Raw genomic sequence first — 14,561 nt, 5'->3', positions numbered from 1 at the left:
TTAACCTCTATGACGGCTAACCAAAAGATTGGCAGTTCGAATCCACCAGGTGCTCCTTGGAAACTCTGTGGGGCGGTTCTACTCAGTCCTATAGGGTTACTATGAGTCAGAATCAACTAGATGGCAATGGGTTTTTTTTTTTTTTTCTTTTGATAAGTCACTTGAAAGTATTTAGAAAATTTCTGAATTTGGACATAGAAGCATGAAGAATGTGGCAAACAATCTTTATGTTGATTTTGACTTGGTATGCAGTAATAAAAGAATGCATAACAAAGTTATCTTTGTAAACTAGCCTTGAGATAGAAATTTAAATAACTTCCTTAATCTCTAACCTTGAAGAGAAGATGTAACATTCAGCTAGTCTCTAACCACGGAGAGAAGGTATAGCAAACTAGTCTTTGAAATCATGCTGGCCTTATCATGAGAGGCCAAGGTGGAAAATTCACATGTAAACCCTGGATTTCTTCTGCTTACTCACTGAGAGAAGGCAGAGATGGAGCCCCCTTTACAGACTGACTTCTAGAAAGACTGAGACTCTCAGCTGAGATTCTGTCTACCAACACTTATCTCAAACCCTAGCTATAAGGTACCTCCACCAAATTCGGGCCATAGTCAAGCCTTCCTCCCGAGAACCTGTTGTAAAAGGTAAAAGTGTAAACACTGAGACTGTAACCATTGAACTAACATTGTAATTATAATTTTTCATTCTAATTCTCCAGTTCTAAAATGAAAGTTGCAAGGTCTTATTTGCATACCTTTTCATGACTACCTTGTAATAAACTAAACAAGTTTACGCATGACTGTCTTAGTTATCAAGTGCTGCTACAACAGGAATACCACAAGTGCATGGCTTTTACAAACACAAATTTATTCTCTCACAGTTTAGGAAGGTAGAAGTCCAAATTCAGGGTGCCAGCTTCAGGGGAACGCTTTCTCTGTCTGTCTACTCTGGGGGAAGCTCCTTGTTGTCAATCTTCCCCTAGTCTAGGAGCTTCTCAGTGCCGGGACCCTGGGTCCAAAAGGCGTACTCTGCTCCTGACTACTCTTGCTTAGTGGTAATGAGGTTCCTCTGCTCTCCGCTCAATTCTCTCTTTTATATATCAGAAAAGATTGATTCAAGATACAACCTAATTCTATAGATTGAGTCCTGCCTCATTAGCATAACTGCCTCTAATCCTGCCTCATTAACATCATAGAGGTTAGGATTTATAACACATAGGCTAATTACATCAGATCAGAAAATGGTGGACAACCACACAATACTGCGGTTCATGGCCTAGCCAAGTTGACACAAATTTTGGCAGCACACAATTCAATTCATGACAACAACAAAACTATCTCTCTATTATTTCTAAGATTAAAATCCTGCTTCCAACTGTTTGAAATGCAGCAGCTTCCTTCTTGGATTATGAGATCAAGGCCAAAATTCACAAAGCAACAACAGAGAAACAACTGTTTTTTTCTTTTTTCATGAAGAGTTCTCAAACAAACTAATAACATCAGTGAATAGCACCACTATTCACCTCTACCAGAAATTTTTAGCTTATGCTATGCTTGTTGTAATATTATATCAGGTTTATTTAGTGAGTATTTCAAATATTTCTTGAATCACTTCCCCTCTCTCCACCGCCACTGCATTTGCTTGGATTTTCATAAATCCTTCTTGATTTCTACAAAATCATCCTAGATGATGATTTCCTTAACTCTATTCTTCCCCTCCCCGATGTGTCTGCCTAGAGGATGGAGGGCAAGGTTATTGTGTAAATTGTCTCAGGGAACAAAGGATTATCTTCAAAGCTTTGAAGGCTGATGTAACGTGTTCTGCTGATATGCTGAATGCCTATTATGCCTTGTTTCCCTTCAGTGTCTCCCATTTGTAATGGAAATGTCTAGCTTGTGCCTGTTCTGTCCTCGTACCACTGGAAGCAGATAACTTGTATTCTAGATTTCACAGTTGAAGAGGAATTTTTGGATTTTGGTCTTGGAGTTAAGACTTTTGCTATGATCTGATGGGATGAATATGTTTTTGCATGTTGCAAGGATGTGATTTTTGGGGGGCAAAAGGGTAGAATGCCATGGATCAAATTATGTCCCCCCAAAAATATGTGTGTCACCTTGGTTAGGCCATGATTCCCAGTATTCTGTGGTTGTTCTCCATTTTGTGCTTGTAATTTTATGTTGAGAGGATTAGGGTGGGATTGTAACACCACCCTTACTCAGGCCACCTCCCTGATCCAAGGTAAAGGAGTTTCCTTGGGGTGTGGCCTGTACCACCTTTTACCTCTCGAGAGATAAAACGAAAGGGAAGCAAGCAGAGAGTGGGGGACCTCATACCACCAAAAAAGCACTGCCAGAAACAGAGTGTGTCCTTTGGACCTGAGGTTCCTGTGCTGAGATGTTCCCAGACCAAGGAAAGACGGATGACAAGGATCTTCCTCCAGAGCTGGCAGAGAGAGAAAGCCTTTCCCTGTAGCTGACACTCTGAATTTGGACTTTTAGCTTACTTTACTGTGAGGAAATAAATTTCTCTTTTTTAAAGCCATCTACTTGTGGTATTTCTGTTATAGCAGCACTAGATGACTAAGACAAGTGGATAAACAAATTATGGTATATTCACACAATGGAATACTATGTAACTATGAAGAACAACAACGAATCTGTGAAACAGCTCATAACATGGAGGAATCTGTAAGGCATTAGGCTGAGTGAAATTAGTCAGTCGCAAAAGGAAAAATGTCATATGAGACCATTATTACAAGAACTCAAGAAAAGGTTTAAACACGAAGAAAACATTCTTTGATGGTTATGAGGCTGGGGAGGGAGGGAGAGGGGTATTCACTAACTAGATAGTAGACAAGTATCATCTTAGATGAGGGGAAGGACAACATACAATACATGGGAAGTAAGCACAATTGGACTAAACCAAAGCTAAGAAATTTCCTTAATACAACCAAACTCTCTGAAGGACAGAGTAGCAGGGGTGCAGATCTGGGGACCATGGTTTCAGGCAACATCTAGGTCAATTGGCATAACAAAGTTCATTAAGAAAATGCTCTGCTTCCCACTTTGGTGAGTGGTGTCTGAGTTCTTAAAAGCTAGCAAGCTGCCATTTAAGATACATCAATGGGTCCCAACCCACCTGGAGCAAAGGAGAATGAAGAACACCAAAGACACGAGGAAAATATGAGCTGGAAAGACGGAAACGGCCACATAAACCAGAGATACCATCAGCCTGAGACCAGAAGAACTAGACACTGCCCGGCCACCACCAATGACTGCCCTGACAGGAAACACAACAGAGTCCGTGATGGAGCAGGAGAAAAGTGGGGTGCAAAGCTCAAATTCTAGAAAAAAGACCAAACTTAATGGTCTGACTGAAACTGGAGGGACCCCAGAAAACATGGCCCTGGGCTCTCTGTTAGCCCAAAACTAAAACCATTCCCAAAGCCAACTCTGCAGACAAAAATTAGACTTTTTTATAAGACATAAAATGATACTTGTGAAGCTCAAGTAAACACATGAGACTAAATGGGCAGCTCCTGTCTGGAGGTAAGATGAGAAGGCAGAGAGGAACAGGAGCTGGTTGAACGGACAAGGGAAATACAGTGTGGAAAGGAGGAATGTGCTGTGATATTATAGGGGGAGTAACTAGGGTCACATATCAATGTGTGTATAAACTTTCATTTGAGAAAATAACTTGAACTATAAACTTTCACTTAACCTGCTGCCATCAAGTCAATTCCAACTCACAGAGACCCTATAGGACAGAGTAGAACTGCCCCATAGCGTTTCCAAGGAGCACCTGGAAGGTTTGAACTGCTGACCTCTTGGTTAGCAGCTGTAGCACTTAACAGCTACACCACCAGGGTTTTCAACTTTCACTTAAAGCACAGTTAAAAAAAAAATAAGTAAATAAAAGAAAACCCTATGGGAACAAAAAAGAAAGCTCTATGGGGCACAGTTCTATTCTGATACGTATGGAGTCACTGAGTGAAAATCAACTCGACAACTAACAACAACAACATAATGTAATGTAATAAATTGATTCCTTGAAAACAGTTTCCCTAGGATGTGTTCTGGCTCCAAACTATAAATAGTTATTTTGGCAGAACTTTCCACTTTTCACTGTGCTTTCTTTCCACTGCCTGACCTACAGCCTGGGGGACAGAGGACTACAAGAGTCTCCAGCCTGTCACCTGACCTACAGAGTTTGGATTTGCTAAGCCTCCACATCTCTTGCGAATGCTTTCATGCAGCTGGAACTTCATCCTGTAGCACCATGAGTTCTTGATCATGTGGTATCTCCTGAAATGTTTCAACAAACTGATACAACGCTGGAAGTGCTCACTCGTCTATGCCAAGAAATTTGGAAGACAGCTTCCTGACGAAACTACTGGAAGAGGTCCATATTTGTGCTCCTTCCAAAAAAAGGTGATCCAACAGAATGTAGAAATTTTTAAAATAATATCATTAATATCACACTCAAGTAAAATTATGCTAAATATAATTCTAAAACAGTTGCAGCATAACAGACAGGGAAGTGCTAGAAATTCAAGCTGGATTCAGAGAAGGATGTGGAATGAGGGACATCACTGCTGATGTCAGCTGGATCTTGACTGAAAGGAGAGAATATCAGGAAGACGTTACCTGTGTTTTATTGACTATGCAAAAGCATTAGACTGCATGGATCATAATAAGTTACGAATTACATTGGGAAGAATAAGAATTTCAGAACCCTTATTGTGTTCATGCAAAACCTGTACATAGACCAAGGGGGAGTTGTTCGAACAGAACAAGGGGATAGTGCATGGTTTAAAGTTAGGGAAGTTTGCTTGAAAGTGAAGAGGACTTGAAACACTGATGAAGATCAAAGATGACAGCCTTCTGTATGAATTACACCTTAAGACAAAGAAAATAAAAATCCTCACAACCGGACTAATAAGCAAGATCATGTCATGATAAAGGAAGAAAACATTGAAGTTGTCAAGGATTTCATTTTACTTGGATCCACAATCAACACCCATGGAAGCAGCAGCCAAGAAATCAAATGACATATTGCTCTGGGCAAATGTGCAGTCAAAGACTTCTTTAAAGTATTGAAAAGCAAAGATGTCACTTTGAGGATTAGACTCAAAAAAAAAAAAAAGACTCAAGCCATGGTATTTTCAATCACTTCATACGCATGTGAAAGCTGGACGACGAATAAGGAAGACCAAAAATTTGATTCCTTTGAATTATTGTGTTGGCAAAGAATATAGAGTATACCATGGACTGCCAGAAGAACGAACAAATTTGTCTCGGAAGAAGTACAACCAGAATGCTCCTTAGAAGCAAGGATGGCAAGACTTCGTTTTACGTGCTTTGGACATGTTATCAGGAGGAACCAGTCCCTGGAGAAGAATATCATGCTTAATAAAGTAGTGGGTCATCAAAAAAGAGGAAGACCCTCAAAGAGAGAGGCTGACACAGTGGCTGTAAGAATGGGCTCAAATATAGGGATGATTGTGAGAAAGGCACAGGACCAGGCAATGTTTCTTTCTGTTGTACATAGGGTCGCTATGAGTAGGAACCAACTTCAAGGCATCTAACACCAACAGCCCTCCACAATCTCATCAGCCAGTTCCTTGAAGTAAATCAATCTCTCTCTGTCTCTTCTCTCTCTCTCTTTATATATACATCTCAGTGGTTATAGTTTTCTAGAGATCCCTGACTAAAACACTGTTGATACCTAGATTCGATGAGCCACTTCCCTTTATTTCTGGAGAAAACGTAAATTAGCACAACTGTCTTCCTGAATAACAGTTTGGCATTCCAACGTAAAGGCCTTAAAAGATTTGTCTTATGTTTCTGCAAAAAGAGAATGTCTTCTGGGAATATCCAATATGCTGTCAGAGATTCAGGTACAAGGATGTTACAAACGGGAATATTATTATTTCAAAAAAATTTACATATATCCTTTCCAATGTTTATACCTTAAAGTTTGTGTGTGTGTGTGTGTGTGTGCGGTTTTGTTTTTTGGTCTTATTTGTCGTCTAGGACCTTCAGAATCATATTAAACATAAGTGCAACACCAGGTAAGTAAAAATGATTTTGACCCTTTCTCTAAAAACATCTCAGAGTGTAGCTAGGAACAGAAGAAAACTTACTTATTTTGATGAAAATTTTAATTAGAAACCCAACACAAGCATTATATTTAATGGCAAAACATCAGGGAACTTTTCATAATACTGGCTTGTGCCTGTAGCCTTAAAAAAAAAATCCCTTTCTGTCAAGTTCATTTCGACTCGTGGAGACGTGTTGCAGAATAGAACTGCCTCATAGGGCTTTCTTAGCTGTAATCTTTATGAAAGCAGATCACCAGGCCTTTCTTTAGGGGAACCACTGGTGGGCTCAAACAGCCAATCTTTAGGTTAGTAGCTGAAAGCATCACCCAGAGACTAGTTTTTCTTTAGGATTCAAAAAAAAAAAAAAAAATTATATATTGGAAGTTATGATTTAAAACTTGTTTAGGTTCTTTGTTTTTAATTGTTTTAGTTGCTAAAGAACATTTGTTCTCCATGTTATGCTACCTTACTTGTTGCCATTGAGTTGATTCTAAATCATAGAATGACCTATAGGACTGAGTAGAATTGCCCCATAGGGTTTCCAAGGCACAGCTGGTAGATTTGAACTGCCAACCTTTTGGTTAGCAGCCAAATGCTTAACCACTGTGTCACCAGAGCTCCTTTCTCAGCCTAGTCTGGGTTAAATAACACTCCCACATTCAGCCTTCTAGGACTCATAACACAAAGAGCACTATCTGGTAGTGAGCGTATATTACATTACTATTAAGTTTGTTTACTACATCTGCCTTCTCCTACTAGAATGTAAGTTCAGATAGGTGACAACCTTGGACTTTAGTTCATTAACAAACTGTTCTGAGAAAAGGGTCTAGAACACAAATGAAAAAAAAAAAAAGTTGCCATCAAGTTGATTTGAATTCATAGCGATCCTCACTCCAGAATTACTGTATAAGAGCCTCTGAGGGTAAGGCCTAGCAATGTGTTTTAACAAGCCCCCAAGAGATTCTGATACACACTAAAATTTTATAACGACTATTCTAGATCACTTAGGATGATATCATAGAGTTGGATCAATTAATTTCCATTCTCACTCTGTGAGAACATAGTAAGTGCTTAATGCATGTTTGTTGAATGGACGCACCCTCAGAACAAGAACAAGAAGAGTAAGAATGGAAATTCATCCAACTTTGTGATATCATCCTACCAAAAAATCAAACCAAACCTGTTGCCGTTGAGTAGATTCCTATTCATAGCGAATCCTATAGGAAAGAGTAGAACCTCCCCATAGAGTTTCCAAGGAGCACCCGGTGGATTCAAACTGCCGACCTTTTGGTTACCAGCCATAGCATTTAACCACTATGCTATCCTATATAGAATAGTCATTTTCAAACTTTTAATGTGTTATCAGAATCTCCTCAAAGGCTCATTAAAACACAGATTGCTGGGCCTCACCCTCCAGAGTCACTTATTCAGAAATTCTGGAGGGAGATCCAAGAATCTGCATTTCTAATAAGTTCCCTGGAGATGCTAATGCTGTTGGTCAGGGAGCCACACTTTGTTAATCACTGATCTAGAAGAACTCTAAGTTAGTGAAATAAAATCTTATGTTTTTCGCAGCTATATTTTTTAAATGAATAAATTGTTGGAATTCCCTGTTGAATCAATTCATCTTTGCTCTTATTTCTTTTCAGAATCAGCAATGACTTTTCCAAGATTGTGATTTTTTTTCAAATTTCAAGCTCTGATGGATAACTAAGTTAAATCAAAATGTCTAGAAAGATCTAGAATATTTTTCTTCTGTGATCTCAGATTACTTCACTTACAGCCTTACTTTATTTGATCTCATGTAGCTGTCATTTGTATCAATGTCTCCCTCAATTGATATTAAACAACTTTAAATTGAGTGTATGACTTTCTCTTCTTTCCTAGTTCCAGAATTCTACAGGATATTGAGAGCATGAGGAGCTAGATATACGTTTTAGGGTGAATATTGAAGTAGAGACTGTCATCATATGTTACATAACATAGGTGCCAAATAACACAGCTTTGTGACCCCCATCTCATCCACAAATTACATTAGCTGATGCTCTTAGATTCTGAGTACCTAAACCTGTACCTGCTTCATTCAGTATGAAGAAAAAAAATGAAAACCAGACTACGTAAATCACATGAAACGCATTTAGGTGGATTATTCCATTCAACTTGATAGCCTTTTTCATTGGTGTAAAATGGAATAAAGAAATCATAAAAAATTGTTTTCCCTATTTTTTTTCACCAAACTAAAAATAGAGCCAGATTATTGTACTCTTAAAAAAAAAAAAAAATGCAGTATATATTCCTTAGGCATTTATTGCTGCTGCTTCTTTTTTTTTTTTAAAGTTCTACATACTCCATCTTTACTCACAGCATGCAAAGATGGTCATTCAAGTAACACCTCTCCTATTATACCCCAAGTCTCAAAATAATATTCCCTCTAAGATAAATATGCTATCATAAACTGGATGCCACCAAATAGGAGATACTCTAATACTGCATTGAAAAGCAATTGTTTTGAGCTTTAAGGGCTTAGAGAACAAGCAAATGCATCTGTCTATAATTTTCAATCAGTCACCCTATTGTTCAGAGAAGTAGATGACAGCATAAGCACCCCGTAAGCATTTTATTCAGAGGAGGAGAGGAACCATAAAGAATCTGAGGCTTAGGCAGACTGACAGGTTGATTTAATAGCACCAGAGACCTGCTGTTTCTCAGACACAATTGCAATGACTATTACGCAATGGAACAATGATTCAAAGATTTATGATAAATACATGCAATAGCAAATGTCAGTAAATTAATAAAGTGATTAAAAAAAATTTCCCAGTATCCTTACTTGGAGGCAGATCTTGCTTTTTGGGGATGTAAAAATACTCCCTGAAGTGCCTCAGCTTATCTTCCTCATCGAGGCGGAGAGCAACCTGCGCGTCTGTGGGGCTACATCTGAGTTCTGCCGCAATACGTCGTATTGTGTCAGCTGGTAATTCAAGAGGTGAGGGCTCCATTGCAAGTTGTTCTCTAAAAATTAAGAAAAAAAAAATTAGCAACCATCATTTGCCTGTAGAAAATTTTCATACTCAGAAATAATATAACTGCCAAACCCTATGTCTGAGTGTTTATCCATAAAATGAAGAAAATAATAGTAACTTAGGGTTGTTGAAAGGTCTAAATTAGGTAATATGTGTAAACCCATTACAATGGCGTTCAGAAAAAAAAAAAAAAAAAAAACCCGTTGCCATGGACTGATTCCAAATCATGGTGTTCCAAAACTGAACAAACCCGTTGCCATCGAGCCCATTCCAACTTACAGCAACCAGATAGGACAGAGTAGAGCTGCTCCATACAGTTTTCAAGGAACACCTGGTGGATTCGAACTGCCGACCTTTTGGTTAGCAGCTGTAGCTTCATAGTGTTCAGGACAGAGTAAGTATTAAATGCTAGCTCTTCTTATTCATATTATGAGGGAAAAGTGGGCCTGTTAGTGACTTTCAAACATTTAACTGTATCACTTTTTTCTCCAAATATCTCACTAAGAGTCAACATTAAAGATGCTTTTGTAAAAGTGTAGAAAAACAATGTGCCACCCAGCTTCTTCTTTTCCTCATCCCAAATCCACTGTCACATCCCCAGTCGTTTTTGGATCATAGTTTTAAAACCACTGACATATAAAAAACAGGACCTGATGGGTGAGATTATTCATTCAGTTAGAAACAGGAGACTATTTAAAAGAACCACAGAGAGAAGCTAGGGAATGGTAGGGTCTAGCAAGGGTATTTTCACGAGTGACTCGTTTTTTCATAGTAGAACAGAACAAACAATGGGAAATGCAACAAGTGAGTCCAGGGGTAGAAATTACCTCATTACATAATGGCTGGGGATGGACTAGCTATGGTTTCTGAAAAGGTGACAGGACAACCCAGTCTTTACAAGAGTTACTGACTCCTTCTAGACAAGGCTCTGGAAGCCTACCTGCTTGGTTTGTCCTAAACCCTATGTGCTGTTTTTCTGCTTTATTATCAAGTGTATCTTTCTTATAAATTCATTATTTGTGATAGCTTGATTGAGTTCCTGGCCTACTCTACTAAACTACATTCTATCTGAGGCCGGAATCTTGTTTAATTTGCTTTTATAATCATCCATTGTCAAGCAATACCTTGTAGATAGAATGTTTCAAAAGATGGCAGCTGAGTAAGAGAATAAACAAAAGAGCTTTGTGAATTATCTGGCCTGTTATTAAAGAATGTCCTCTCATTCTATCCACAGGGGAAACAGAGGAACATTTCCAGTGAGACTCAGAATCCAAGAAAATTTGCCTAAGATTTTGGACTTCTTTTGAGGAGTCTGCACTTTTGAGGGTTTATTGCTCCCCTTAAATGAGATTAACTAAAAAATAAACCAGTTATTTGCTTCTGTCATATTCCCAGAGAAATTCAACTATCTTTGTTTTTTTTTTTTTTAAAGGATATTCATCAATCTCTTTATATTTGTACCTCATTTAATCCTTCTAACAATCCTGAGGAACCAGAATCATTTTCCTCCATTTAGAAACTAAACCCTGGAATAGGAAGGGCAGAAATAAAAATTAAGCAGAAGGAACCGATCCTGATCTTTGGCTGAGGAGTTGAGTCAGGGCCACGTGGGTGGAATGTACAGAGCAGAATTCATACTTGGAAACTCTCATTTTATTTATTTATTTTTTATCTCGAGTCCTGATTTTGTTTGCTTCTTTACCTCATTCTTTTTTCCTTTGACTTCTTTTTTTTCAGCTCTGAATTCAATCTGCAAAGTACCAAAAGGCTACAAATCTGAATCCAAATTCATTTCCTCTTTTTAAATCAATCCTGCCTAATCCAGTCCCACCCTGACAAAGGCTAAAGTGGCTGGTTCTAAGTCTGAGCCTGTCTCAGCCCCAGTGAAGTCTACTCATAATCTCACCCACAATGATATTAAGATATCGGGTGGCATAGTAGTTTTTCCAGAAAAAGAATGTCTGCCTGATGCTACCACTACTCACAGCCTCCAACTGCACAAATACAATCCTTAGTTCCCATAATAACATAGACAATGCCGTCACTCCAAGGAAGCAATTTATTAACCCATAATAATTGCCGCTTAATTCTGTATCCTTCCCACCCACTAAGAGAATTAGTGTTTCACAAGCCATAATGTTACGCCTTATTTAGTTTTACCATTTACGAGTAAACTGACATCCTCTTATTTTGAAAAAAGGAAATTAAACCCAAGTTAAAGGAAAAAAAAAGCTTCAAATTTTATATTTCATATATATAGTCTAAGTCATGGTGACTTCATTTGTGTCAGAGTAGAACTGTGCTCCGTAAGGTTTCCAGTTAACTGTTTTCTTGTACGTAGATCACCAGGCCTTTCTTTGGAAGAACTTTGGGTAGACTCGAACCTCCAACCTTTTGGTTAGCAGTCAAACACCTAATCATTTGCCACAATCCACCCAGGGACTCCATATTTTACATACAAAAACAAAAAAACCAAACCCACTGCTGTCGAGTCGATTCCGACTCATAAAAAAGCGACCCTGTATTTAGTGTTAATTTTACTGAGGAGGTGGGCACACATACCGTATAGCCTTAGAAAAGTCACCTAACATCTCTGTGCTCCAATGTTCTATAAAGTAAATGTAAACTCTGCTTTATTCAGAGGATTGAGTTCAGGATCAAATGCTATTAATGAAGAGAAGTCCCTTATAAAGAGATAAAAGATATTTTTTATAATATTTGGCTATCTTTTTATATCAATACCTTCTAAAGGAAATTCCCATTTTACCTTCAATTTAACTTATGAAATCTCATAAGTTATGTTTTCACAGTTTTTTTTTTTTTTAAGACAGTTAAAACTTTAAAGGCTGATTATAGAATCATCAAATTCAAGATCTATTCACAGAGGGGCCTCCAGTTAAACAGTTAAATAGATGACTGTGGTGACCCAATGGTTAATCTTTACACAGTTTTGGGTCTCAGGCCTAAAATGAGCAAACTGTGTGAGTTCAAAGTTTAGAACCTGGTAAATTATAATGAAAGAGAGTAGCTTTCCACTGAGGCAGTAAGAAAGTCTTATTTGATATATTTGTACATGTACAGAGTAACCTTCTTTAAAGGTATGATTGTTTAAGAAATGACTGTGATATAGCTACAGTGTATATTTCATACCTAGGATTATATGATTTGACTGTTGAACTTCACATTAATAAGAGCAACACATTTGTTCCAATGTTACTACCCAATAACACTCTACCCTCCTCAAAATAAAAGCAAGCAAGCAAAGGAACAAAATCTTCATTTACTATGTAGAAAGAAGTATGCTAACTTTCCATTCTTAGGCAAATGTTTCATAATATGAAAGAGGAAGAAACTCTGCCCAAGAAGTAGACATTCTCACTTCTCTAAATAAATATTTAATATGACTAACAGCAGCATAAAACACTCTAGAGTTCACAAAAAAGAACAAAGCTTATTTAAAAATATCTTTTCCTCATTTGTTACCTTTGACTTTGATCTAATTTTACAGTGTAAATTTAAGGAATAACAGGATTAACTTTAATTATTCAAATATAACCATCACTTAGTAGATGAATTGCAGTGTACTGTTGACATCCATTCTTTTTCCCTACTTTAGTAAAGTTCTCTTCTTTCAATCCAAATTTTCAAGGCGGAGTCCATGAAAATTGGATTGGGCTATTTTTGTTCTAAAGATGGTATAGAAAATAAAGACGATACTTCTAAAGTATAACAACTATTCTACCAGAGAGAATTTTTCTTTGGAAAATCACTGTGTTTGTATAATCAGCGCCTCGATACTTACCGTCTGGGTTTCCAATGAGGTCCACAGCTTCCAGTCTGAGGAAAAAAAAAAATCTCTTAAGTATTTCTTGTAAGTTTATAGGTCAGCTGTCAGGGTAAGGTATTGAAAGCACTTCTACTCAGACTCCACCCTGTGGGGAATTTCTAAACTAACTTTAGCTCCTCCCACCCTGTCTAATCTAATTGTAAATCTCCAGTCATACACAAAAATCTAAGCAAAATTGTACTCGAGCTCCTGGTTTCAAATGCTGTGCCTTGCCTTGTTGCTCCTTCACTTAAACAGCTTTGCCTTTTGCTGGTACTGTTAGCTACCTTTGAGTTGGTTCAGACTCACAGGGACTTCAGGCTTAGCAGAACAAAACCTAGTCCAGTCCTCTCTGCCCTTTAGACTCCTGTAAACACTTCCTAGCCCTCTAACTTAGCTTATTGGACATGTAATTGTCCTGAAGCTAAATTCAAAATTTTGCATTTCTTCCTCTGCTTTGGACTGAGGAATACGGCATGGACCAGAAACAATTTCTTTCCCAACTCTCAAAAGACATTTCACGTGGCTTTTGAGGCAGTAACTCACTGTCAAATAGATTGCGAGTTCAGAGTCTGACAGCAGAGTTTATGGCTTATTTAACAGGTGAACATTTTGTTCAAAACTTTAAAATACTCTCTCAATTCCAGAATACACATTATTGCCTAATTTGTGGGCTTTAAATACTTTAAATAAATCTAGACAGTTAAAAAGGCAATGAAGGGAAGAAAGTTAGGATCTGAAGAGTCTCAAGAAAATTAGTCTGGGAAATTTCATAAATGCAAATTAAGCCTATGGGCTATTTATTGTTCTACATGCATTATCTCCTCAGGCTTTTTCCTGTGCTTGTCCAATGAAAAAACTCTCTAGGGTGAGTCAACAGAACAGATGAACATTATTTCTGGTATAAAAACCACTAACAAAGACTGTCAGAAATAGAATTAAAGATGGAACTGGGACTAAATAACTGAATTACTTGTTAAGCACCCGCAACATGCAAGGTAAAGTAATATTTGATTTAGTCATCTCTACCATGTGTTCCCCTTATAACCAAGGACAAGTCACTTACCCTTTCTGAGCCTCAGTTTATCTATTAAATGTGGGATAAAAGTCCTGACAAGATAAATGAATAATTAAATAATGTCTGTAGAAAGCGTAGCATACCATGACATATAATAGTAGCTAAAAAAATGGTACCAAAAAAAGAAAAAATCCCCAAACCCATTGCTGTCGATTCAAATCTGACTCATAGTGACCCTATAGGACAGAGTAGAACTGCCCCATAGGGTTTCCAAGGAGTGGCTGGTGGATTCGAGCTGCTTACCTTTTGGTTAGCAACCAAGCTCTTAGACAGTGTGCCACCAAGACCCCGTGCCACCAAGACCCCAATAAGTGGTACACTATTATTACTATTAATAGGTCAGAAATTACTACCCTCCAGGATCCAAGAGAGGTAGTGTCTTTCTAGTTTCTTGGTGCTGCTGCTGTAGAAACATTGCAAGCGTGTGGCTTTAAAGAACAGAAATTTATTTTCTCACAGTTTAAGAATCTAGAAACCGAATTCAGGGAACCAGCACTAGGAGAAGGCTCTTTCTCTCTCTGTTGGTTCTG

General features: G+C 38.0%; 1 protein-coding gene across 1 annotated transcript in view; it reads right to left on the bottom strand.

Moving 5' to 3' along the window:
• KYNU (kynureninase) overlaps positions 1-13,028 on the bottom strand; it is a 158,245-nt gene extending 145,217 nt beyond the window's left edge. Inside the window, exons 1-2 of the mRNA XM_049887124.1 lie at positions 12,930-13,028; positions 8,935-9,116 (exon numbers count right to left, since the gene is read on the bottom strand). Of these exons, the coding sequence (XP_049743081.1) occupies positions 8,935-9,103 (169 nt within the window). The 5' untranslated portion in view covers positions 9,104-9,116; positions 12,930-13,028. The remainder of the gene's footprint in view (positions 1-8,934; positions 9,117-12,929) is intronic.
• Between the last annotated feature and the right edge of the window lie 1,533 nt (positions 13,029-14,561).

Source organism: Elephas maximus, chromosome 6 (genome assembly GCF_024166365.1).
Source record: "Elephas maximus indicus isolate mEleMax1 chromosome 6, mEleMax1 primary haplotype, whole genome shotgun sequence".
NCBI lineage: Eukaryota > Metazoa > Chordata > Mammalia > Proboscidea > Elephantidae > Elephas > Elephas maximus.
Note: the sequence above shows the minus strand (reverse complement) of the source record. Positions and strands in the feature narration are given on the sequence as shown.